The sequence below is a fragment of the Oncorhynchus clarkii genome, chromosome 13 (assembly GCF_045791955.1).
Source record: "Oncorhynchus clarkii lewisi isolate Uvic-CL-2024 chromosome 13, UVic_Ocla_1.0, whole genome shotgun sequence".
Taxonomy (NCBI): domain Eukaryota; kingdom Metazoa; phylum Chordata; class Actinopteri; order Salmoniformes; family Salmonidae; genus Oncorhynchus; species Oncorhynchus clarkii.
In genome coordinates, this window is record NC_092159.1 from 4,639,650 (window position 1) to 4,667,384 (window position 27,735).

At 44.0% G+C, this 27,735-nt stretch overlaps 4 protein-coding genes across 4 annotated transcripts; all 4 read right to left on the reverse strand.

Annotated features, from left to right (window-relative positions):
- Positions 1 to 797: 797 nt before the first annotated feature.
- On the reverse strand, positions 798 to 1,463 carry LOC139424193 (nanos homolog 3-like). Its single transcript, XM_071175873.1, has one exon. The coding sequence runs from the start codon at positions 1,461 to 1,463 to the stop codon at positions 798 to 800; it is 666 nt and encodes a 221-aa protein (XP_071031974.1).
- Positions 1,464 to 7,168: 5,705 nt separating this feature from the next.
- LOC139423718 (nanos homolog 3-like) lies at positions 7,169 to 7,813 on the reverse strand. The gene has a single exon (XM_071175330.1). The coding sequence runs from the start codon at positions 7,811 to 7,813 to the stop codon at positions 7,169 to 7,171; it is 645 nt and encodes a 214-aa protein (XP_071031431.1).
- Positions 7,814 to 14,369: 6,556 nt separating this feature from the next.
- On the reverse strand, positions 14,370 to 15,020 carry LOC139423720 (nanos homolog 3-like). Its single transcript, XM_071175333.1, has one exon. The coding sequence runs from the start codon at positions 15,018 to 15,020 to the stop codon at positions 14,370 to 14,372; it is 651 nt and encodes a 216-aa protein (XP_071031434.1).
- Positions 15,021 to 15,702: 682 nt separating this feature from the next.
- On the reverse strand, positions 15,703 to 26,305 carry LOC139423719 (afadin- and alpha-actinin-binding protein-like). The gene is made up of 12 exons (XM_071175332.1): positions 26,242 to 26,305; positions 25,564 to 25,682; positions 24,980 to 25,048; positions 24,762 to 24,885; positions 22,894 to 22,963; positions 22,579 to 22,699; positions 21,329 to 21,482; positions 21,077 to 21,180; positions 18,483 to 18,644; positions 18,029 to 18,140; positions 16,151 to 16,334; positions 15,703 to 15,802 (listed from the first exon to the last, which is right to left on the reverse strand). The coding sequence occupies exons 1-12, from the start codon at positions 26,303 to 26,305 to the stop codon at positions 15,703 to 15,705; spliced, it is 1,383 nt and encodes a 460-aa protein (XP_071031433.1).
- Between the last annotated feature and the right edge of the window lie 1,430 nt (positions 26,306 to 27,735).

Below are 27,735 nucleotides of genomic sequence, written 5' to 3' on the forward strand. Positions count from 1 at the left end.
AGTGTACCAACGGCCTGGACCAGAGTTAGGCTTCTCCGACTTGAACCAGTGGTGGAAAAAGTACCCACCTCATACTTGAGTAAAAGTAAAGATACCTTAATATAAAATGACTCAAGTATAAGTGAATGTCACCCGGTAAAATACCACTTGAGTAGAAGTCTAATAGTAAATGGTTGAAAATACACTTAAGTATCTAAAGTAAATGCTAAAATATACTTAGGTATCAAAAGTAAAGCAAACCAGATGGCACCTTTTTGTTGTTCTTTATTAATTCACAGAAAGCCAGGAACACACTACAAACATGTCGCATTAACATCTGCTACCCATTTGTATGTGACAAATAAAATGTGATTTGACACTCCAACACTCAGACATCATTTACAAACGAAGCATCGGCCAGATCAGATGCAGTAGGGATGTTCTCTTGATAAGTGTGTGAATTACACAATTGTCGTGTCCCGATGAGCTTAAAACATCTGAATAATAGTTTTGGGTATCGGGGAAAATGTACGGAGTAAAAAGTACATCATTTTCTTTAGGAATGTAGTGAAGTAAAAGTAAAAACCGTCATTTAATTAGGGATGTCAATTAAGAACAAATTCGTATTTACAATGACAGCCAAACCCGGACGACGCTGGGCCAATTGTGCGATACCCTATGGGACTCCCAATCACGACCGGTTGAGGTACAGCCTGGATTCGAACCAAGGTGTCTGTGGTGACGCCTCAAGCGCCTTAGACCGCTGCGCCACTCGTAAGCCCAAGTAAAGTACATATACCCCAAAAACTACTTAATACTTAAGTAGTACTTTCAAGTATTTCACTAAAGTACTTTACACCACTGGACGTGACATAGACAGAGCTGTAGGTGGTGTCGACCAGGGGACAATTGTGCTTGGTGGCGGCTTGGGCCCCGGTGGCCCCGCAGAGAGGGCAGACACACAGCCGCAGGTACGGGCACATCATGTCCCCATCCTGGTTCTTGAGGCTGTGGGACACAAACACCGACTCAGACTCCCCGTTGTGTTTACAGAAGCTGCAGAACTTGCGCTCAAGTGATGGCACCTCCTCCGGCGTGTTTCTCCCACTCTGGCCCCGAGTGCCAGCGGGGGATCTGGACGGTGCTGTAGGGGGCTCGGGACCCTCGGTGCTGCTCGGCCATAAAGGAGCGTCTTCATGCAAGAGGTAGATTTCGGATTCCAGGGGTTCCATTTCGTGCCCTAGGGGTGGTGTCGGCACAGGTGTTATCGGTGACAGCAAGGCTCGCGGCGGAAACTCTTCAAATTCCACAATGGTCAAACTTATCCCGGAGTCATGACCCTCAACGGTTGACGGTTCTGGGGTGAACTTGCCTAACTGCATCTCCCGCACTAGGTCAGCTAACTTCATGTAGTCACGCCACGGTTCGAAACTCATGTTTTCGTAAGGCAGTAGGTCTTGGAGTTGACAAATCATAGCGTTCATACTCCCACTTGTGTTTTTTATAGCCCAACAGACTAGTGTCTGATAACGATCAGAATGTCCCAGAATAAAGAACGTTGGGTCTGAACTGACAACTCAACAAAAGGCAAATTTGACGACGTTCACGTTTTTAAACTGTCAGTGTTTTGTTAATCAGCCAATCAGATGGCGTTGTGCTGAGTCCATGGAACCTGACAACAGCCAATCAAATGGTTTCAAACTGACAACTGATAAATTGGTCAACTATTTGGGATACAATTGTACACCTCAACAATATTAAAAACGTCAAATATAACTGTTTAATCTATTCTAGGTCTAAATTGATAGGACTTATAATTCTTAGTTATAGGAAGCTGTTTGATAATAGCCTATTTTAATAAGAAAATATCAGTAAAATAACCGTTAAAATTCAAAACTGCTTTTTTTCTTTTTTAATATTATTTGATTTCATCTTTATTTAACCAGATTGGCCAGTTGAGAACAAGTTCTCATTTACAACTGTGACCTGGCCAAGATAAAGCAAAGCAGTGCGACACAAACAACAACACAGAGTTACACATGGAATAAACAAACACACAGTCAATAACACAATAGAAAAAAGTCTATATACAGTGAACTTCCTTGCTGTTTACTATGCTTCGACGTCCTTGCTGTTTACTATGCTTCGACGTCCTTGCTGTTCACTATGCTTCGACGTCCTTGCTGTTTACTATGCTTCGACATCCTTGCTGTTTACTATGCTTCGACGTCCTTGCTGTTCACTACTACCAAAACGATTTTATAACACATTGGAAATGACAAAGGAACAACAACTGAAACAGACAATATTATAAAACATACAATGGAAACGACATAAACAGCCATCCTACTGAAATGACCCGTCCAGGCAGGGACGGGAGTTGGGGTAATCGGGGTTTGGAGAGAGGGATGGGGGACGGAGGGGAATACGGGATCAGAGGAATGGGGAGATGGAGGAATTTAGTTACAGTCACACGCAACAATCTACACAAAAGTCCCTCTGTTATCATATAAGATCAATGATTACCTCAATCACCAATAACGATTTTCCCTTTGGGGATGATTAATAAAGTTACGTTGAAATCAATCGAATTGAAGAAAGATGACAAAGAAGGAAGGATTTAAACAGTTTAGTAACTAGGTCTGCGTGTTAAATGACACCACATTCCCATCCAAAGTATCAACCCAGATTTGAACTGAAAGTATGTGAAGTTATATGGGCCCAACGTTATAATAATAATGCAAGTCTGTATATCACATTTTATTTTGTCACATACACATATTTAAGCAGATGTTATTGTGGGTGTAGCGAAATGCTTGTGTTCCTAGCTGCAACAGTGCAGTAGTATCTAACTTTTCACAACAATGCACACAAATCTACAATTAAAATAATGGAATGAAGAAATATATAAGAAATATATAAATATTATGATGAGCAATGTCGGAGTGGCATTGACTTAAATACAGTAGAATATAATATAGTATCTACATGAGATGAGTAAAGCAGCATGAAAACATTATTAAAGTGATTAATGTTCCATTATTAAAGTGATTAATGTTCCATTATTAAAGTGATTAATGTTCCATTATTAAAGTGATTAATGTTCCATTATTAAAGTGATTAATGTTCCATTATTAAAGTGATTAATGTTCCATTATTAAAGTGATTAATGTTCCATTATTAAAGTGATTAATGTTCCATTATTAAAGTGATTAATGTTCCATTATTAAAGTGATTAATGTTCCATTATTAAAGTGACTAGAGTTCCATTATTAAAGTGATTAATGTTCCATTATTAAAGTGATTAATGTTCCATTATTAAAGTGATTAATGTTCCATTATTAAAGTGATTAATGTTCCATTATTAAAGTGATTCATGTTCCATTATTAAAGTGATTCAGGTTCCATTATTAAAGTGACTAGAGTTCCATTATTAAAGTGATTCATGTTCCATTATTAAAGTGATTACTGTTCCATTATTAAAGTGATTCATGTTCCATTATTAAAGTGATTCATGTTCCATTATTAAAGTGATGAATGTTCCATTATTAAAGTGATTCATGTTCCATTATTAAAGTGATTCAGGTTCCATTATTAAAGTGACTAGAGTTCCATTATTAAAGTGATTCATGTTCCATTATTAAAGTGATTACTGTTCCATTATTAAAGTGATTACTGTTCCATTATTAAAGTGATTAATGTTCCATTATTAAAGTGATTCATGTTCCATTATTAAAGCGATTAATGTTCCATTATTAAAGTGGCCAGTGATTCCATGTCTGTGTATATAGTGCAGCAGCCTCTAACGTGCAGTTGAATTGGCATAAAAAAGCTACCACCCGGTTTAAGAGTATAATTTAAGGGTTCTTTTCTTCTCCTCTGCCTTTCCTAATGCTGAGGACATCAGTTTGGAACAGTATGTAGTTACTGTGTTTTGTAGAATGTGTTATAAAATAAATGATCACTAAGGTGAATCTTTGGTTATTGTACATCTCCTCATCTCAGTCGTGTCTCTATGAAACAGTGTATGATACTTAGATTGGAGAGGAAGGCCCATCAAATGGTTGGAGTCATCCAAATCATGCCACTGCAAGCGATACCAGAGCGCCAAGTCTAGGTCCAAAAGGTTCCTTAACAGCTCCGACACCCGAGTCATAAGACTGCTGAACAATTAATCACGTGGCCACCCGGACTATTTACAGTCACACATTATCCGCCCTTTGTTTTTACACTTCTGCTACTCGCTGTTTATTATCAATGCATAGACACTTCACCCCCACCTACATGTACACTGCTGCTACTCGCTGTTTATTATCAAGGCATAGACACTTCACCCCCACCTACATGTACAAATGACCTCAACTAACCTGTACATTGACTCGGTACCGGTTCCCCCTGTATATAGCCTCATTTACTGTTGTTGTATTCTGTTACTTTTTCTTTTATTGTTTAGTGCCCTACTTTTGATCAGGGGCCATAGGGCTGTGGTGAAAAGTAGTGCACTATATAGGGCTGTGGTCTAAAGTAGTGCACTATATAGGGCTTTGGTCTAAAGTAGTGCGCTATATAGGGCTGTGGTCTAAAGTAGTGTGCTATATAGGGCTGTGGTCTAAAGTAGTGCACTATATAGGACTGTGGTCTAAAGTAGTGCACTATATAGGACTGTGGTCTAAAGTAGTGCACTATATAGGGCTGTGGTCTAAAGTAGTGCACTATATAGGGTTGTGGTCTAAAGTAGTGCACTATATAGGGCTGTGGTCTAAAGTAGTGCACTATATAGGGCTGTGGTCTAAAGTAGTGCACTATATAGGACTGTGGTCTAAAGTAGTGCACTATATAGGGCTGTGGTCTAAAGTAGTGCACTATATAGGACTGTGGTCTAAAGTAGTGCACTATATAGGGTTGTGGTCTAAAGTAGTGCACTATATAGGGCTGTGGTCTAAAGTAGTGCACTATATAGGGCTGTGGTCTAAAGTAGTGCACTATATAGGGCTGTGGTCTAAAGTAGTGCACTATATAGGGCTGTGGTCTAAAGTAGTGCACTATATAGGACTGTGGTCTAAAGTAGTGCACTATATAGGACTGTGGTCTAAAGTAGTGCACTATATAGGGCTGTGGTCTAAAGTAGTGCACTATATAGGACTGTGGTCTAAAGTAGTGCACTATATAGGGCTGTGGTCTAAAGTAGTGCACTATATAGGGCATTGTCTACAGGTGGACTTTGGGTCTTAGTGGTAAAGGTGATCTTTATGCTGAGAATCTTTTTAGACTGGTTAGTTATAAAAGTTTTAAAAAACAAACAAGAAACCACACTGTCTAGATCTATTAAAAAACAAGTATAACACTAAAATAGTAGCTAGCATGGTAAATTACAATGACACAAAAGTAGCTCTGCACACCACGTCATAAAACAGAAGTTATCTTGATGTCAATGGTAATGTTCTTATAATAGTTAATTTAGGCCCGTAGACCTGCATATGTACAGTTAGATTAGAGCATGTCGTTTTAAAGTCAGGAAAACAAGTCTCAAAACAAGACAACACTTCCGTTTTTTCCTCCCCAAAGTAGCAGGGAGAAACGTGGATAAACGTCTAATTCTGCAGTGAGAGTTTGTTGATAAGGGCGGTTTATTAGTAGACACAGTATTAGAGGTTGGGAGGTTTTACAAAATCTCACACCAACATGTAAAGACACAGTTAGTTTGATCACAGACAGACAGAGACATTTACACTTTAAAGTTAAAACAGAAAACTCAAACCCAACATGTTTTGAAAAGAACAAGTGCACGGATATGCAAAAACCACACGTCATAAATACATAGAAATAAGTGGACATTTTTTTTAACCACACGAGAAAAAGTAAAGTTAAAACAAATCACACGATAAACAGGCTATTACACAGTCTACAAACTAGTCAGGCTATTCCAAACGACTTTTAAGCTAAATATCCACACCTAAATCCTCTTACAATTGTCCGCATACAGTGCGCTAGAGACGCTAAAGAAAGTCTGCAAAACAACAGCCTGAAGTCTCTTCAGCGCTTCTCTAGCTCTGGTCCCACCCATCCCGCAACAACAAGTTGACTGTGTTAGTAGGTCTAGAGGGTAGCGCAGTAACGGCCTGGACCAGAGCTAGCACTTCTATGACTTGACATAGACCGAGTTGTAGGTGGTTTCCACGCGGGGACAGAAGCGCTTGGTGTGGGCTTGAGCCCCGGTGGCCCCGCAGAGAGGACAGTCTATGATTTGGATGACTGGAGTATTCAATCATTTGTTCGGCCTTCTTCTCTGATCTAAGTAGCATACACGGTTAAAAGTTAAAAAACAAGTAAAAAAAACAAACAAGAAACCACACTTCTAGATCTTTAAAAAAAACAAGTATAACACTAAAATAGTAGCTAGCATGGTAAATTACAATGACACAAAAGTAGCTCTGCACACCACGTCATAAAACAGAAGTTGTCTTGATGTCAATAGCAATGTTCTTATAATAGTTATTTTAGGCCTGTAGACCTGCAGATGTACAGTTAGATTAGAGCATATAGTTTTAAAATAATAGTCAGAAAAACAAGTCTCAAAACAAGACAACCATTCCGGTTTTCCTCCCCAAAGTAGCAGGGAGAAACGTTGAGTTTTGCCTGTTGTGTTTGCAGAAGCTGCAGGGCTGGCGCTCCCTCCGGTGTCTTGAAGCGGGTCGCCTTCTTTCTCTCCTTCTGGACCCAGGTGCCCACGGAGGGTCTGGGTGCAGCTGTGGGGGTCTTGGGACCCTTGCCGCTGCTCGGATGTAAAGGAGCGTCTTTACGCAAGGGGACAATTTTGGAAACCAGGTTTTTTTGCAAATAATGAAAAACCACACGTCATAAATACATTGAAATAAGTGAAAAAAGTTGAAAACACACGAGAAAAAGTAAATAAATAAATCAAATCACACGATAAACAGACACAGTCTACAGACTAGTCAGGCTATTCCAAAAGACTTCTAAACTAAATATCCACACCTAAATCCTCTTACAATTGTCCGCATACAGTGCGCTAGAGACGCTAAAGAAAGTCTGCAAAACAACAGCCTGAATGAAGTCTCTTCAGCGCTTCTCTAGCTCTGGTTCCACCCATCTCGCAACAACAAGTTGACTATGTTAGTAGGTCTAGAGGGTAGCGCAGTAACGGCCTGGACCAGAGTTAGCGCTTCTATCACTTGACATAGACAGAGTTGTAGGTGGTTTCAACCCGGGGACAGAAGCGCTTGGTGTGGGCTTGGGCCCCGGTGGCCCCGCATAGAGGACAGACATACTGCCGCAGGTACGGGCACACCACGCCCCCATCCTGGTCCTTTAGACTGTGGGACCCAAACACAGACTCAGACTCCCCGTTGTGTTTGCAGAAGCTGCAGGACTGGCACTCAGGTGATGGCACTCCCTCCGGTATCTTGGAGCGGGTCGCCTTCTTTCTCTCCCTCTGGAACCGGGTCCCCACCGAGGGTCTGGACGCTGCTGTAGGAGTCGTGGGACCCTCGCTGCTGCTCGGATGTAAAGGAGCGTCTTTACGCAAGGGGGCAATTTTGGAATCCAGGGGTTCCTTTTCGTGCCGTAGAGGTGGTGTCGCCACCGGTGCTATCGGTGACAGCAAGGCTCGCGACGGGAACTGTTCAAATTCCACCATGGTCGAGCATATACTGGAGTGATGACCGTCAACGGTTGACGGTTCTGATGTGAAGTTCCCTTTCTTCATCTCCCGCACTGCGTCCGCTAGCTTCATGTAGTCCCGCCACAGTTGGAAACTCTTATTTTCGGACTCCATTTTCGGTAGGTGTTGGAGTTGATAACTAAACGATGCCATGGTTCAATGAATTGAGAACTAAACTGAATGCAAGTTGGACAATACGCACGCTTTGACCTGTCTGCGTTTTGGAAAGCAGCCAATCAAATGGTGTTGTGCGGAGGCGGTGGGAGGTGACAACAGCCAATCAAATGGTTTCAAACGGACAACTGCGAAATTGGTCATTTTAGAAGATCAACTATTTGGGATACAATTTTACACCTCAACAATATTAAAAAACTTCAAATATAACTGTTTAATCTATTCTAGGGTCTAAATTGATAGGACTTAGATTATAATTCTTAGTTATAAGAATATGTTTTATAATAGCCCATTTTAATAAAATATCACTTAGCGGGTCGCCTTCTTTCTCTGTTAAAATTCAAAACTGCTTCGACTTCCTCGCTGTTCACTACTACCACCATTAAGTTATTGTAGCATTTCTCCTGGCTCATCGAGTCATTCCAGTAATAGTATTGGTACTGCGGAGTTGGAGGGATGGGTGGAGGGAATGGGGGTGAAGGAGAGGTTGGCGGGTAATGTTTCGGAGGAGGCATGGCTCTTGATCCTCGCCTCTCCGGAGTCAGTACTGGAGTTGCAGCAGTTGGGGTAAGACTGTAACTACCAATTGGATGTCACGAAATTTGGAAGAAAAAGGGGTAAAAAGTCAAACAAAATAAAGAATGGCCTTACTGAAGAGCTCAGTAACCTCAACTGTTATTATTTGTGGAAGATTGTTGTTTTTGCGGACCACCTGCAGTACCCAGCGATAACTACTGATCTAGATATACCATCTGCAGTACCCAGCGATAACCACTGATCTAGATATACCACCTGCAGTACCCAGCGATAACCACTGATCTAGATATACCACCTGCAGTACCCAGCGATAACCACTGATCTAGATATACCACCTGCAGTACCCAGCGATAACCACTGATCTAGATATACCACCTGCAGTACCCAGCGATAACCACTGATCTAGATATACCACCTGCAGTACCCAGCGATAACCACTGATCTAGATATACCACCTGCAGTACCCAGCGATAACTACTGATCTAGATATACCACCTGCAGTACCCAGCGATAACCACTGATCTAGATATACCACCTGCAGTACCCAGCGATAACCACTGATCTAGATATACCACCTGCAGTACCCAGCGATAACTACTGATCTAGATATACCACCTGCAGTACCCAGCGATAACTACTGATCTAGATATACCACCTGCAGTACCCAGCGATAACCACTGATCTAGATATACCATCTGGTTTCAGTAACATTACTGGTCAGATACATTTATCCATCTTCCTAGAACCAGTACACTATTTTATAACTTTGTATTGGCTTGTTTTGAAGCCTACGATGAACCCTTATTCCCCATATAGTGCACATGAGGCCCTGGTCGAAAGTAGTACATTATATATAGGGAATGGTGCCATTCTCTGTCTCTCTCTCCCCCTTAACTAGTGAGAAAGAGGTGGTCTGTGGCCTGATCAGAGAACTCTCCTACCTAAAGTGAGTCTTCGTCTCTTTTCCCTCCTCTCCCTCCATCTTTCTACTGCTTCACCCCTTTCTCCTAGTGATGACCTTTGACCTAATGAACTTTAGAAGTCAGCCTGATCCACCCCACAGATCTCTGAGCTCTGATTGGCTAGATGGCTGTCTGCTCAGATGGACACATAGATAAGAAACTCTCCTTAGTTAACACAGGAGAGGAGGAGAACAAGCCCTCCTCCATCTCTTCTCTCTCTCAATTCAATGTTTCAAGTGAAATAAAAAATGAACAGTAAACATTACACAACATTTCAAAAGAATAAATACTTTTCAAATGTCATATTATGTATATATACAGTGTTGTAATGATGTGCAAATAGTTCAACTACAAAAGGGAAATTAAATTGGGGAAACACACCGATCCATCATCCCAACGCCCCCAAAGGCTCATGGGTAATAGTCTTTACATAGCGGAGGCTCACTTGAAGTTAATTTATATTTATGTTTTGACTTGAATACTCAAGATCAGTTTGAGAACAATGATCCAAAGTATCAACCCAGATGAGAACTGAATGTTTGTTTAGTTATATGGACACAACGTTATAATAATAAAGCTGGTCTATAAATCAAATCAAGTTTTATTGTGTCACATTCACATATTTAGCAGATGTTATTGTGGGTGTAGTGAAATGCTTGTGTTCCTAGCTCCAGCAGTGCAGTAGTATCTAACTATTGACAACAAAACACACAAATCTAAAAGTAAAAGAATATAATTAAGAAATATATAAATATTGGGATGAGCAATGTCAGAGTGGCATTGACTAAAATACAGTAGAATAGAATACAGTAGAATAGAATACAGTAGAATAGAATACAGTATATACATATGATATGAGTAAAGCAGTATGTAAACATTATTAAAGTGATTTATGTTCCATTATTAAAGTGACTAGAGTTCCATTATTAAAGTGATTCATGTTCCATTATTAAAGTGATTCATGTTCCATTATTAAAGTGATTCATGTTCCATTATTAAAGTGATTCATGTTCCATTATTAAAGTGATTCATGTTCCATTACTAAAGTGGCCAGTGATTCCATGTCTGTGTATATAGTGCAGCAGCCTCTAACGTGCAGTTGAATTGGCATAAAAAAGCTACCACCCGGTTTAAGAGTATAACTTAAGGGTTATTTTCTTCTCCTCTGCCTTTCCTAATGCTGAGGACATCAGTTTGGAACAGTATGTAGTTACTGTGTTTTGTAGAATGTGTTATAAAATAAATGATCACTAAGGTGAATCTTTGGTTATTGTACATCTCCTCATCTCAGTCGTGTCTCTATGAAACATGTGGCTTTAATAACTAACCAGTCTGAGATGAAGAAGACAGAAGAAACCCTCACACCGCTCGATAGTATCACTGGCCTTCGTCAGAGCTGTTTATAATTTGCATCCTTATTTAGACATTGCCCCGCCCACATCCGTTCAATGCATCGAATGGGGTTGGAGTACAGGGAACACAGGCGTATGTTACCAAACATAACAATGTGCATTTCATCAGTATTCTAATGAAATGTGTACATAAAAGGTATTAAACATGACTGTAGAACCACAACAAGGACGTTAAAGGTATTAAACATGACTGTAAAACCACAACGAGGACGTTAAAGGTATTAAACATGACTGTAAAACCACAACGAGGACGTTAAAGGTATTAAACATGACTGTAGAACCACAACGAGGACGTTAAAGGTATTAAACATGACTGTAGAACCACAACGAGGACGTTAAAGGTATTAAATATGACTGTAAAACCACAACGAGGACGTTAAAGGTATTAAACATGACTGTAGAACCACAACGAGGACGTTAAAGGTATTAAACATGACTGTAGAACCACAACGAGGACGTTAAAGGTATTAAACATGACTGTAAAACCACAACGAGGACGTTAAAGGTATTAAACATGACTGTAAAACCACAACGAGGACGTTAAGGGTATTAAACATGACTGTAGAGGACGGTAAAGGTATTAAACATGACTGTAAAACCACAACCAGGACGTGGAAGTAAGTTTTCATAAATCATCGGGTAGAGTGCAAGAAAAAGCATCAGTCATTTGACGTTTTCAACATAACATGAACGTGCATTTATTTATTTTATTTAAATAGGCATGTCAGTTAAGAACAAATTCAAATGTTTAATGACGGACTAGGAACAGTGGGTTAACTGCCTGTTCAGGGGCAGAACGACACATTTGTACCTTGTCAACTCGGGGATTCGAACTTGCAACCTTTCGGTTGGTAGCCGAACGCTCGAACCACTAGGTACGTGGCACTGTTGCACAGTGCGCAGCCTCTGCATTTATAGCTACCATTCGGAAGAGGGCGTAAAAGCGCCTGGCTCACTTTATTTTGTGGCTGGCAGTTGGCATGGACCAATTTGTTGCGTAAATTGCGACCTCTCTTATATACAATATGTGGTGGGTTCTTAAATTCAGCTGGCAGAGCTGGGTCCGATGATAAAACATGTGTGTCTTGACAGCATCTCCCACTTTGCGCGAGTTCAAAGTATATGTGGTGGTGAACATTACAGTGTTCTTTAGCTCGTGGGTCAATTTTATAGGACTCCATCTCGTGTGTTCCCCAATGCCAAATCAAGCTCCATCCACACATCGTGGAGAGTAGCGGCTTCCTAGAGACCTATTGCGCACCTCCGCTTCTTTTTCTAGGTTGTCCGGAGTGGAGTGGCATATACGGCACAGACTGAAAAACTCGCTTCTTGGAAGTCCTCTTTTTAAATGGCTCAGCGTGGAAGCTGTTCGCCTGTATTAGAGTATTTCTGTCCGTTTCTTTTCTATACAGAGTTGTCAACAGTGTTCCGTTTGATTTCTCAATCCACATATCGAGGTAATGAACACGTTTAATGTCACATTCCATAGTGAATTTGAGATTGGGGTCAGTGTCATTGAGTAATGCCATACAGTCTGACAGCTCTTCTCCCGTGACCTTTAGATTTGGTGGCATAGAGAAAGTCAAGATATCAGACAGGGGAGGTGACATAAATAATACTCTTTGTAAAAGAGAATGTTTTGGGATTTTCACCCTCCAGACAATATTGCCTAAAGGTCTTAATAATTAAATGCCCGCGCAGATGATGCTGTAAATGTGAACCTTAATACCTCCACTTCATATTACTCTGACGGTTTATCCTGCACAGTACGCGACGATTTATAAAAACTTACTTGACGGGTCATGTCATCGTTGTGGTTTTACAGTATCGTTTAATACTTTATATACACACTTTATTAGAATACTTATGAAATGCACATTGTTATATGTGGTAACATACGCTTGTGTTCCCTCTACTCCAACCCCATTTGATGCATTGAACGGATGTGGGCAGAGCAATGTTTAAATAAGGGTGCAAATTAAAAACAGCTCTGAGCAAGACCTCGAGGCTTAAAGCTTAATGAAGAGCAGTGGCAGGTTTATTATGTTTTCTCATTTTATTCAACTGTTACCAGGCATCTGCAACAAAGACAGCTCACATGTGCGATTGCCTTTTGAATAACTAACCAGTCTAAAGATTTCCATCATACATATCACCTTTACCACTAAGATCTAAAGTCTACCTGTAGACAATGCCCTATATAGTGCACTACTTTAGACCACAGGCCTATATAGTGCACTACTTTAGACCACAGCCCTATATAGTGCACTACTTTAGACCACAGCCCTATATAGTGCACTACTTTAGACCACAGCCCTATATAGTGCACTACTTTAGACCACAGGCCTATATAGTGCACTACTTTAGACCACAGCCCTATATAGTGCACTACTTTAGACCACAGCCCTATATAGTGCACTACTTTAGACCATAGCCCTATATAGTGCACTACTTTTCACCACAGCCCTATATAGTGCACTACTGTTGACCACAGCCCTATGGCCCCTGATCAAAAGCAGGGCACTATTTAAGAAATACAATGCCATTTGGGACACAAACATGATGCGCAGACAGGGACACCTTTTTAGGGACACCTCGCTGATAATTAAGACACACAGGAGTAGCCAATGCAGTTATTATTGTTATTATTATAGAAGACATGTATCATAATAAACAAACATACTATTCAACATGGGGTAGCGCAGTTCTTTAAAGTGAGATTAGACTTAACATTAAAGTCCTGTACAGCCAAGGTAAGATGCATCGAGGTTGAAAAGTCAAATTTAAAATAAAATAAAAAAAACACTTCTAGATGTATTAAAGTAATTCAAGTATAACAGTTCCTAATAGTAGCTAGCATGGTAAATGAGAAATACAAAGTAGCTCTGCACACCACATCATAAAATAGTCTTGTCAATTGTAATGTTCTTATAATAGTTATTTTAGGCCTGTAGACTTGCAGATGTACAGTTAGATTAGAGCATGTCGTTTTAAAGTCAGGAAAACAAGTCTCAAAACAAGACAACACTTCCGTTTTTTCCTCCCCAAAGTAGCAGGGAGAAACGTGGGATAAACGTTTAATTCTGCAGTGAGAGTTTGTTGGTAAGGGCGACACAGTAGGCGACACATTAAGAGGTTGAGGTTTTACAAAATCTCACACCAACATGTAAATACTCAGTTAGTTTGGTCACAGACAGAGACATTTACACTTTAAAGAAAACAAAAAAAAACTCAAACCCAAAATGTGTTGAAAATAAATGCACGGGCACGCAAATAATCACACGTCATAAATACATAGAAATACGCGACAATGGTTGAAAACACACGAGAAAAAGTCAAGGAAATAAATAATACAAAAATCACACGACTAACAGGAAATTACACAGTCTACAAACTTGTCAGCCTGTTCCAAACTGCGTCTAAGCTAAATATCCACTCGTAAATCCTCTTACAATTGTCCGCATACAGTGCGCTAGAGACGCTCAAGAAAGTCTGCAAAACAACAGCATGAAGTCTCTTCAGCGATTCTCTAGCTCTGGTCCCACCCATCCCGCAACAACAAGTTGACTATGTTAGTAGGTCTAGAGGGTAGCGCAGTAACGGCCTGGACCAGAGCTAGCGCTTCTATGACTTGACATAGACCGAGCTGTAGGTGGTTTCGACTTGGGGACAGAAGCGCTTGGTGTGGGCTTTGGCCTTGGTGGCCCCACAGAGAGGGCAGATATATTGCCGCAGGTACGGGCATACCACGTCCCCATCCTGGTTCTTGAGACTGTGGGACCCAAACACAGACTCTGACTCCCCGTTGTGTTTGCAGAAGCTACAGATATTGCGCTCAGGTGATGACACCTCCTCTGGCGTCTTAGAGCGGGTCGCCTTCACTCTCTCCTTCTGGCCCCGGGTGCCCGCGGAGGATCTGGACGCTGCTGTAGGGGGCTCGGGACCCTTGATGCTGCTCAGACGTAAAGCAGCGTGTTTATGCAAGGGTACGATTTCGGAATCCAGGGGTTCCATTTCGTGCCATAGGGGTGGTATCGCCACAGGTGTTATCGGTGACAGCAAGGCTCGTGGCGGAAACTCTTCAAATTCCACCATGGTCGAGCATATCCCGGAGTCATGACCCTCAACAGTTGACGGCTCTGATGTGAAGTTCCCTAACTGCATCTCCCGCACTGCGTCCGCTAGCTTCATGTAGTCCCGCCACGGTTGGAATCTCCTGTTTTCGGACTCCATGTAACGCGGTAGGTGTTGGAGTTGACAAATTATAGCGTTCATATTCCCAACAGACTTGTGTCTGACAATCAGAATGTGCCAGAATAAAGAAAGCGGTGTCTAAACTTCTGAACAATGCGATGGGTTCAATTAATTGAGAACTCGACTGAAGGCAAGCTTGACATGCATCTTTGGGCTTTTCCGTGTTTTGGAAAGCAGCCAATCAGATGGTGTCGTGCGCCAGCAGTGGGGAGTCCGTGGCACGCGACAACAGCCAATCAAATGGTTTTAAACTGACAACCGCTAAATTGGTCATTTTAGAAGATCAACTATTTGGGATACAATTTTACACCTCAACAATATTAAAAAACTTCAAATATAACTGTTTAATCTATTCTAGGGTCTAAATTGTTAGGACTTAGATTATAATTCTTAGTTATAAGAATGTTTTATAATAGCCTATTTTAATAAAATATCACTTAGCGGGTCGCCTTCTTTCTCTGTTAAAATTCAAAACTTCAAGACTTCCTCGCTGTTCACTACTACCACCATTAAGTTATTGTAGCATTTCTCCTGGCTCATCGAGTCATTCCAGTAAACATTAGTAGAGAAGGAACCTGTCAAACAATTCATCTTTATTAAACACCTTAAAACACGATTTCATAAAACACAATAGAAACGACATACAACTGAAACAGACAAAATGATAAAACATACAATGGAAACGACATATAAAACAGCAATACTACTGAAATGACCCGTCCAGGTGAGGACCAGGGGGGGCGAACTGGAGCCTCTCTGCCCCCACATCCCAGCACTCTGACTGGGCATCACTCTCACTGGACCTGCAGAGTTGGAGGGACAGGGCGGGGTAATGGCAGAATTTATTTCTATATTATATATATATATATCACACACACCAATCTACAACAAAAATCCATCTGTAATCATATAAGATCTGCAATTACCTCAATCACTAATAATGATTTTCCCTTTGGGGGTGATTAATAAAACATCTTACTGAAGAAAGATGACAAAGACTGGATGGATTTAACAGTTTAGTAACTAGGTCCACATCTTAAATGACATCCCATTCCCTATATAGTGGCCTACCAGGCCCTGGTCAATAACAGAGCACCAAATAGGGAATAGGGGGCCATTTGGAACTGAGCCAGGACATGTCTGGGCCTGACCTGCAGCTGTAGGGCAGTTGGAGGGCAGAGTAGAGCTCTGGGGTGCTGGGCGTGTGAACTTTGACTTTGCCATGAACCTGCAGAGACACCGATGACCCTAACCAGGGTATGATCCCAGACTCGGCAGAGGAGGGCGTGGCCAGCCGGCAGCCGGACAAGATCATGTGATCAGAATCTGAGAGATCTGCGAGTGCACACAGGAATCCCCTGAAGTGACTAAAATACGATGCTATAGTAAAACCCGTTAGTAAAGCAATAACTATAGTCGAAACCAAACTAGTAACGCTTTTGCAAATATCTAGCAGTATGTAGTGTTCATTGTTGATTATAAACTGGGTAGTTGGAGCCTAAATACTGATTGGCTGAAAGCCATGGTATATCAGACATGTACCATGGGTATGACAAAAACAAAGTAAAATTTACATTGGTGACCAGTTTATAATAGCAATAAGGCACCTCAGGGGTTTGTGGTATATGGCCAATATTTTAAATTTAACTAGGCAAGTCAGATAAGAACAAATTCTTATTTACAATGGACGGCCTACCGCGGCCAAACCCGGACAACGCTGGGACAATTGTGCGCCATCCTATGGGACTCCCAATCACGGCCGGTTGTGATACAGCCTGGAATCAAACCAGGGTGTCTGTTGTGACGAATCAGCACTGAGATGCAGTGCCTTAGACCGCTGCGCCACTCGGGAATCCCCAATATACACTACATGACAAAAGTATGTGGACACCCCTTCAAATTAGTAGCTTCGGCTTTCTCAGCCACGTTCGTTGCTGATAGCTGTATAAAATCGAGCACACAGCCATGCAATCTTCATAGACAAACATTGGCAGTAGAATGGCCCAACTGACTTTCAACATGGCACAGTGATTGGATGCCACCTTTCCAACAAGTCAGTCCATCAAATTTCTGCCCTGCCAGAGCTGCTCCTGTCAACTAAGTGCCGTTATTGTGAAGTGGAAACATCTAGGAGCAACAACGGCTCAGCCGCAAAGTGGTAGGCCACGCACGCTCACAGAACGGGACCACCGAGTGCTGAGGCACGTAGAGAGTAAAAATAGTCTGTCCTCGGTTGCAACAGTCAGTTCCAAACTGCCTCTAGAAGCAACATCGACACAATAACTGTTCGTCGGGAGCTTCATGAAGTGGGTTTCCATGGCCGAGCAGCCGCACATAAGCTTAGGATCACCATACACAGTGGTGTAAAGCTCACTGCCATTAGACTCTGGAGCAGTCGAAACGCGTTCTCTGGAGTGATGAATCACGCTTCACCATCTGGCAGTCCGACGGACAAATCTGGGTTTGGAGGATGCCAGGAGAACGCTACCAGCCCCAATGTATAGGGCCAACTGTAAAGTTTAGTGGATGAGGAATAATGTTCTGGGGCTGTTTTTCATGGTTCGGCCTAGGCGCCTTAGTTCCAGTGAAGGGAAATCTTAATGCTACAGCATACAATGACATTCTAGACGATTCTAACTTTGTGGCAACAGTTTGGGGAAGGCCCTTTCCTGTTTCAGCATGACAATGCCCCTGTGCACAAAGTAAGGTCCATACAGAAATGGTTTGCCGAGATCGGTGTGGAAGAACTTGATTGGCCTGCTCAGAGCCCTGACCTCAACCCCATCGAACACCTTAGGGGAAATTTAGAGAGCCCGACCTCACTAATGCTCATGGGTGAATGGAAGTAAGTCCCTGCAGCAATGTTCCAACATCTAGTGGAAAGCCTTCCCAGAAGAGTGGAGGGGGACCGACTCCATTTTAATGCCCATGATTTTGGAATGAGATGTTTGACCAACAGGTGTTCACATACTTCTAGTCATGTCATGTATATACAGTAGATGTATAGAACAAGATTTATGCTGACTCACTAAGGACGGTGCTCTCTCTCCTGTTGTGACGCTGCAACGTCCTCCCCAACGGAGAGTCAAACAGATACTGCTGCTTCACCACACAGGCCCTCTGCTGCTCAAACTCACGTCTCTACACACACACACACACACACACACACACACACACACACACACAGCAGTATTTTTTCTAATGTATTACAAGCATTTCGCTACACTTGCAATAACATCTGCTAACCATGTATGTGACCAATAAACATTTGAATTGATTTGAGACACTAAGTACGTAATAAAATAATCACAGTCAAACACTTCACTAAGAGGGGTTGGGTTAAATGCGGAAGACACATTTCAGGTGACTGCATTCAGTTGTACCACTGACTTGGTATCCCTCTTTCCCTAAACACACATTCCTCGAAACTTTCTTTCAATCCAAGGAGACAGTTTTCACTCCCTCCCCCTTTCTGTCTCTCACCTCGTGGCCCAATCGGATGGCGGCGTCGGTGAAGGCCCGTCGCTCCCTATGGAAGCTCCGCCTCTGGTGTTCTAGCTCCGCCCAGCTGTCCTGAAGCCGCTCCCACTCTTCCAGGAAGTAGCAGTCTGTCAGAGCGGCCGGGACCGGAGTGATCACACTGTCCTGGGGAGGGGGAGATTACATGGGGAAATGGGGAGGAGAGGAGAAAGAGGGGCGTGGGGAGAGAGAGGGCACGGGAGAAGGGGGATGACACGGGAGAAGGGGGATGACACGAGGAAGGGGGATGACACGAGGAAGGGGGATGACACGAGGAAGGGGGATGACACGAGGAAGGGGGATGACACGAGGAAGGGGGATGACACGGAGAAGGGGGATGACACGGAGAAGGGGGATGACACGGAGAAGGGGGATGACACGGAGAAGGGGGATGACACGGAGAAGGGGGATGACACGGAGAAGGGGGATGACACGGAGAAGGGGGATGACACGGAGAAGGGGGATGACATGGAGAACCGGAGAGAAAGATAACTATGTAACTTCGTCCAAAATTTCAAAGCCCCTTCCTCCCACCCCAAGACCCCGCCCCTTCCTCCCACCCCAAGACTCTTGCCTTAGCTGCCAAGTTAATGCCTAGACTAGCTCAGCGGATTAACATTCCTGTGTTTCACAGGTTTGAACCCAGCTGGTCACATACGTGTGTTTCTATGAACGCCAGTGTGTGTCGGTTTCTTTAGTAATTAGCCGCAACATTTTAGCGTGTGTCGGTTTCTTTAGTAACTAGCCGTAACATTGTAGCGTGTGTCGGTTTCTTTAGTAACTAGCCATAACATTGTAGCGCGTGTCGGTTTCTTTAGTAATTAGCCGCAACATTTTAGCGTGTGTCGGTTTCTTTAGTAACTAGCCATAACATTGTAGCGTGTGTCGGTTTCTTTAGTAATTAGCCACAACATTTAAGCGTGTGTCGGTTTCTTTAGTAACTAGCCATAACATTGTAGCGTGTGTCGGTTTCTTTAGTAATTAGCCGCAACATTTTAGCGTGTGTCGGTTTATTTAGTAACTAGCCGTAACATTGTAGCGTGTGTCGGTTTCTTTAGTAACTAGCCATAACATTGTAGCGTGTGTCGGTTTCTTTAGTAACTAGCCATAACATTGTAGCGTGTGTCGGTTTCTTTAGTAACTAGCCGTAACATTGTAGCGTGTCGGTTTCTTTAGTAATTAGCCGCAACATTTTAGCGTGTGTCGGTTTCTTTAGTAACTAGCCATAACATTGTAGCGTGTGTCGATTTCTTTAGTAACTAGCGATAACATTGTAGCGTGTCGGTTTCTTTAGTAACTAGCCGTAACATTGTAGCGTGTCGGTTTCTTTAGTAATTAGCCGCAACATTTTAGCGTGTGTCGGTTTCTTTAGTAACTAGCCATAACATTGTAGCGTGTGTCGATTTCTTTAGTAACTAGCGATAACATTGTTGCGTGTCGGTTTATTTAGTAACTAGCCATAACATTGTAGCGTGTCGGTTTCTTTAGTAACTAGCCATAACATTGTAGCGCGTGTCCGTTTCTTTAGTAATTAGCCGCAACATTTTAGCGTGTGTCGGTTTCTTTAGTAACTAGCCATAACATTGTAGCGTGTGTCGGTTTCTTTAGTAATTAGCCACAACATTTAAGCGTGTGTCGGTTTCTTTAGTAACTAGCCATAACATTGTAGCGTGTGTCGGTTTCTTTAGTAATTAGCCGCAACATTTTAGCGTGTGTCGGTTTCTTTAGTAACTAGCCATAACATTGTAGCGTGTGTCGGTTTCTTTAGTAACTAGCCATAACATTGTAGCGTGTGTCGGTTTCTTTAGTAACTAGCCATAACATTGTAGCGTGTGTCGGTTTCTTTAGTAACTAGCCGTAACATTGTAGCGTGTCGGTTTCTTTAGTAATTAGCCGCAACATTTTAGCGTGTGTCGGTTTCTTTAGTAACTAGCCATAACATTGTAGCGTGTGTCGATTTCTTTAGTAACTAGCGATAACATTGTAGCGTGTCGGTTTATTTAGTAACTAGCCATAACATTGTAGCGTGTGTCGGTTTCTTTAGTAACTAGCCATAACATTGTAGCGTGTGTCGGTTTCTTTAGTAACTAGCCGTAACATTGTAGCGTGTCGGTTTCTTTAGTAATTAGCCGCAACATTTTAGCGTGTGTCGGTTTCTTTAGTAACTAGCCATAACATTGTAGCGTGTGTCGATTTCTTTAGTAACTAGCGATAACATTGTAGCGTGTCGGTTTATTTAGTAACTAGCCATAACATTGTAGCGTGTGTCGGTTTCTTTAGTAACTAGCCATAACATTGTAGCGTGTGTCGGTTTCTTTAGTAACTAGCGATAACATTGTAGCGTGTGTCGGTTTATTTAGAAATTAGCCGCAACATTGTAGCGTGTGTCGGTTTCTTTAGTAACTAGCCGTAACATTTTAGCCCGTGTCGGTTTCTTTAGTAACGAGCCGCCGTAACATTGTAGGGTGTGTCGGTTTCTATAGTAATTAGCCATAACATTGTAGCGCGTGTCGGTTTCTTTAGTAACGAGCCGTAACATTGTAGCGGGTATAGTCCACCTGTAGTAGATGCTGCTGCAGTTTGACCAACTGTTGACTCTGATCCAACTCTGTCTCTAGCTGGGCCAAGAGCTTATCCTGGTCGGTCCCCACAGCCACGTGACCTATACACACAAAAAACACTGAATATTTCTTTAGTCATAAACAAATTCATGTTTATCTCCTACAAGTCGCTGTGTGCGTCCAAAATGGCCCTATGTTCATAAGTGGTGCACTACGTAGGGAACACGGTGCCGCTTCATCCCCTCTCACCCTGACTCAGGAGGTCCCCTAGTCTCCTCTGCACACTCTTCCATCCCTGGACCACACCCCCTGTCACATGTTCGCCCAGGGACTCCTCTGACTGGACCAGCATATTGGCGCTGTCTGGGTCCTCTTCCTGGTCACCCACAGTGTCCAATAGGGTCTGTGGGAAAAGTGACAAAGTAGTAGCTTTCGGCCAATCAGCTCAATCCTCTCACCATACCCAGGGTTGGGCTCAGTTGCCAAATATTGCAGATAGAAATGCCATGAATAGAGCTGACATGATTCCATGCATCGAGAGGCATGTTAGTTCTACATAACATGTTTATAGCTGAATGTTCCAAAATGTTCTCCCCTGCTGACCGTGCACAAGTTTCAGTTCCCATCCGTAGCCCCTTCCTCCCGCCCCAAGACCATGCCCCTTCCTCCACCCCAAGACCGTGCCCCTTCCTCCCACCCCAAGACCGTGCCCCTTCCTCCCACCCCAAGACCGTGCCCCTTCCTCCCACCCCAAGACCGTGCCCCTTCCTCCCACCCCAAGACCCCGCCCCGCCCTCCACCCCAAGACCCCGCCCCGCCCTCCACCCCAAGACATCGCCCCGCCCTCCACCCCAAGACCCCGCCCCGCCCTCCACCCCAAGACCCCGCCCCGTCCTCCACCCCAAGACCCCGCCCCGTCCTCCACCCCAAGACCCCGCCCCGTCCTCCACCCCAAGACCCCGCCCCGTCCTCCACCCCAAGACCCCGCCCCGTCCTCCACCCCAAGACCCTGCCCCTTCCTCCACCCCAAGACCCTGCTCCATCTGTATCCCCTTCCTCCACCCCAAGACCCTGCCCCTTCCTTCCACCCCAAGACCGTGACCCTTCCTCCACCCCAAGACCCCGCCCCAAGACCGTGACCCTTCCTCCACCCCAAGACCCCGCCCCGCCCCACCTGGTCCTGGGAACACCCCTTCCTTCACCAAAAGACCCCGCCCCTTCCTCCACCCCAAGACCCCGCCCCTTCCTCCACCCCAAGACCCCGCCCCTTCCTCCACCCCAAGACCCCGCCCCGCCCTGCCCCACCTGGTCCTGGGAACCAGGATGTGTTAGTACTAAGGCACCCCTTTGGTGGAGACCTCTCCCCAGGACCAGGAAAGGTACAGGTCTAGGACCAGCATCCCCTCCCCCAATCATAACCTTAAATCATTAGTGGAGGAAATGCAAAACAGTGTCTAGGGCCACCGTCACCCTGCTCTGAGCTATAGGAGCCGTCTAACCCGTTCCATGTCTGCTCTGAGCGCGTGCAGTAGCGTGGTGAGTTTGTGTCGGAGCTTCATGGCCTCCCTTATCTCCGCCTCTCGCCGCTCCAGCATCACACGTAGCGCTGCCTCCTCCTTCCTGTGTGTGTGTGTGGGGGGGGGGGGGGGGGGGGTAAATCAGGTGCATTAGTGCTGGGCTGGAACAGAAGCCTGCGTCTCAATTTCCTGGATCAGAATAGGTAATATCCGGGGTTCCAACCGGAGTCCACAGCCCCAGTAGTCAACAGTAGTGCACTATAAAGGGAATAGGGTGCCATTTTGGACTCTCTCTACCTTCCGTTGGTCCTGGCTGGTCTGTCCCTCTTCACCTGACCTCTGGGCACCGGGTTCAACAGCTCCATGGCTACAGAGAGAGGGAGAGAGACAAGGATGCAGTTAAGCCCCGCCCTCTTCAACATATCCATCAAAAAATTGGCGAGGGCACTAGAACAGTCTGTCACCAAACAAGGAGGGTCTACAGCAGCACCTAGATCTTCTGCACAAATTCTGCCAGACCTGGGCCCTGACAGACCCTGGGCCCTGACAGACCTGGGCCCTGACAGACCTGGGCCCTGACAAAATCTCAGTAAGACAAAAATAACGGTGTTCCAAAAAAAGTCCAGTTGCCAGGCCCACAAACACAAATTCCATCTAGACCCCGTTGTCCTGGAGCACACAGGTACATACCTCGGCCTAAACATCAGCGTCACAGGTAACTTCCACAAAGCTGTGAACGATCTGAGAGACAAGGCAAGGGCCTTCTATGCCATCAAAATAAACTCAATTTGACATACCAATTAGGATCTGGCTAAAAATACTGGATTCTGTTATAAAACCCATTGCCTTTTATGCTTGTGAGGTCTGGGGTCCGCTCGCCAACCAAGAATTCACAAAATGGGACAAACACAAAATTGAGATTCTGCATGCAGAATTCTGCAAAATTACCCTCCGTGTACAACGTAAAACACCAGATAATGTATGCAGAGCAGAATTAGGTTGATACCCGCTAATGATCAAAATTCATAAGAGACGTTTATTTTCCCTTTTGAAATGTCTAACTTGTGAGTGTAATGTTTACTGTACATTATTGTATTGTTTATCTATTTCACATGTGAACATGTTTTCCATGCCAATAAAGCCCCTTCAATTGAAATTTAATTGAGAGAGAGCTAATCATGTTTAGTCTGAAGTTACTTTAAAAACCTCTTAATTAACCTCTACAGGATTGGTGGGTCCCCCGCAGGACAGTTGAGCTAACGTAGGCTAATGCGATTAGCATGAGGTTGTAAGTAACAAGAACATTTCCCAGGACATATCTGATATTGTCTGAACGCTTAAATTCTTGTTTATCTAACTGCACTGTCCACTTTACAGTTGCTATGACAGTGAAAGAATACCATGGCACAGTTTTGAACTGGAAAAGTTGTTAAACAAATTAGGCACATTTGGGCAGTCTTGATACAACATTTTGAACAGAAATTCAATGATTCATTGGATCAGTCAAACTTTACATACACTGCTACCATCTAGTGGCCATAATCTAAATTGCACCTGGGCTGGAATAATACATTATGGCCTTTCTCTTGCATTTCAAAGATAGTTTTTTTAACAACATTTTTTTCTCCATTGTATTACCTTTTACCAGATCTAATGTGTTATATTCTCCTACATTGATTTCACATGTCCACAAAGTGTTTCCTTTCAGATGGTATCAGGAATATGCATATCCTTGCTTCAGGACCTGAGCTACAGCCAGTTACATTTGGGTCATTTTAGGCAAAAATTGAAGAAAAAAAAGTGGAAGATCCTTCAAGCCAATAAGAAAAAGTTAAATGTATTACTGTCATTTATTTATAAGGACTGAATGCTAAGGTTACCTTGGTTGCTAGCAACTTCAATTAGCACTGAAGTGTGACGTGAGGTGTCAAAGCTCATGAGCCCAACAACAGCAGGAGAGTTTCACAGCCTCCCCCACCCAAATGCAAAGGCCCTTGAAGCCCTCTCCCTCTGTGCAGAGGTCATTACAATAGGTAGGTAGAAGGAGAGTGACAGAATGGTGTGTGGGTTTAGGATTAGGAGAAATTTAGAGAGAAAGATGGAGTGGGATAGAATATGAGAGGGCACATTAAGTGTGAGAGAGATGGTTAGACAGAGATCCTTACAGGCGCCTCTCTCTCTGTGTCTCTCTGAAAGTTGGGTTAGTCTCTCCTTCAGTCTGGCGCTGTGCTGCTCTCTACGCCTCAACTCTGACCCCTGCTGATTACACCGACACTGCAGGCTGGAACCCTTTAGAGTGTGTGTGTGAAATAGATAAGAGGGAAATGGTTATTCATCAACATGGTTGATATTTTCCATCAAACTCATGACACATGAGACACACCTTCTCTCTCTCGCGTCTCAGTGCATCCTGTAGTCTGGCAACGTGCTGATTTCTCTCAACCAGTTGCTCCTGTGAACAAAACACTTTATTTTTTAAATCAACCCATATTTTACCAGGTGAGTTAACGGATGGTATGAGGGCCAGATTGGGAATTTAGCCAGGACACCAGGGTTAACACCTCTACTCTTATGATGAGTCCCATGGGATCTTCTTGCCTTGTGTCTCAGATCGTTCACAGCTTTGTGGAAGTTACCTGTGGCGTTGATGTTTAGGCCGAGGTACATACATCCCATCCGAAAGACAGCACAGGGCAATGTCCCCTATCACTGCCCTGGGGCATTGGGATATTTCTTTAGACCAGAGGAAAGAGTGGGACCTATTGGTCCTCCAACACCACTTCAGCAGCATCTGGTCTCCCATCCAGGGACCAGATGCTTGAGAAGCCAGGGATGCAGGGTGCTATGCTGCTGGCATGAGTTGTTAACACAGTAAAACACACTATTCTGTCACTCACATTCTCACCTGACTGACTCTCAAACCCACAATGTTCATTTGTTAAGTACACACCACACGCACAAGCTTACCCCAAGGGAGGGCCCTGTCTCTCTGTGCTCGTCCCTGCCAGACCACCAGGAGGCATGGAGAGACAGGTTACTGAGAGGGGGGCTAGGCTCCCCATGGAGGAGGTATGTGTCCTGGAGGTCTGGAGACAGTGAGAGAGGAGAGGGAGGGGGTTGGATGGTGGTATGAGTAGAGAGAGGGAGGGGGTGGTATGAGTAGAGAGAGGGAGGGGGTTGGATGGTGGTATGAGTAGAGAGGGGGAGGGGGTTGGATGGTGGTATGAGTAGAGAGGGGGAGGTATGAGTAGAGAGGGGGAGGTATGAGTAGAGAGGGGGAGGGGGTGGTATGAGTAGAGAGGGGGAGGGGGTGGTATGAGTAGAGAGAGGGAGGGGCAGAGGTGGTAAGAGATTATTTTTTATTGAACTAGGCAAGTCAGTTAAGAACAAACAATTATTTACAATGACGGCCTCCACCTGCCAAACCCAGACGACGCTGGGCCAGTTGAGCACCACCCTGTGGGACTCCCAATCATTTCCAGTGAGATGAGGGAGCGGTATATACAGTGGACTTGGACTGAAATAGGTTCCGGTACTCATTATGGGTGACAGTACTGTTTATATGTAGGTACAGGAGCTCCACAATACTTCTGAACTAATATTCTAGAAGAGGAACAGCAGGTGTGAGTTAATATAAAGATTTACCTGAGCTCTCCTGTCGTCTCCTCTGGGACCCTGCTGCCCGTCCCTGCCCACATCTAGAAGCCATCTGTGTTAACGTTTACGAATGGTAACGAGCTTAACAGGTATTCAGGTGTGTGTGTGTTGTGTTGGCCGATCTACCTGAGCAGAGGTTTGCTACCTCACTTGGCCGCCATCTTTAATTACCAGCTGGCAAGTGCAACCAGGTGCTAGCATTTCAGCTAATCAATAACCTCATTGATTGACATGCTCACACCACTCTTTTTTCATACTGTTTGGTCACGTTCCTCTACTCAGACATTGCTGACGCATAACAGATCTTACAATGCCTGGATAGGTATTTTACGTACGCTATACAAAAGTATGTGGACACCCAAATTAGTGGATTTGGCTATTTCAGCCACACCAGTTGCTGACCGGTGTATACAATTGAGCACACAGCCATGCAATCTCAATCTCCATGCAATCTCCATCTCAGCCACGAAACTGGTAGGCCACACAAGCTCACAGAACGAGACCCCTGAGTGTTGAAATCGTCTGTCCTTGGTTGCAACGCTAACGAGTTCCAAGCTGCCCCTGGAAGCATCGTCAGCACAATAACTGTTCGTCGGGAGCGTCGGCTGGAGAGGTGTAAAGCTCTCCGCCATTGGACTCTCTCAGGTCAAACCTGGGTTTGCCGGATGCCAGGAGAACGCTACCTGCCTGAATGCAGAGTGACAACTGTAAAGTTTGGTGGAAGAGGAATAATGGTCTGGGGCTGTTTCTCATGGTTTGAGCTATGCCCCTTCGTTGCAGTGAAGGGAATTCTTAACACTACAGAATACAATGAGTATCAGCTAACCACGTTATAGCAATCTGGTACCCGAGCACAGTCGATGACATAGCCCGCAACCATTGGTTGATGCATGCAACATCTGAGCAGGGGAACACAACCTATATGTGTAAAAGGATTGGAGAAATGTAAGCCATTTTGATTATTGACAATCCATTTAAAATGGCTTAAAATGTAGGCCTATAATAGTGTGTCATGTAAATGTTGATTATCTATATCAAGGGTGTCAAAACTCAAATCCTGGAGGGCAGTAAAGTACAAGAGAGGAGTGAAAAGCAGCAGACACTCGGCCCTCCAGGAATTGAGTTCTGCACCCTTTATATTCTAGGGCAGACGTATTCAACTCTGACCCTTCGAGGAGCCTGCTGGTTTTCTGTTCTACCTAATAATGAATTGCGCCCACATGGTGTCCCAGGGCTAACTCAGTCCCTGATTAGAGGGGAACCACCCACATGGTGTCCCAGGGCTAACTCAGTCCCTGATTAGAGGGGAACCACCCACATGGTGTCCCAGGTCTAACTCAGTCCCTGATTAGAGGGGAACCACCCACATGGTGTCCCAGGGCTAACCCAGTCCCTGATTAGAGGGGAACCACCCACTCGGTGTCCCAGGGCTAACAGAGTCCCTGATTAGAGGGGAACCACCCACATGGTGTCCCAGGTCTA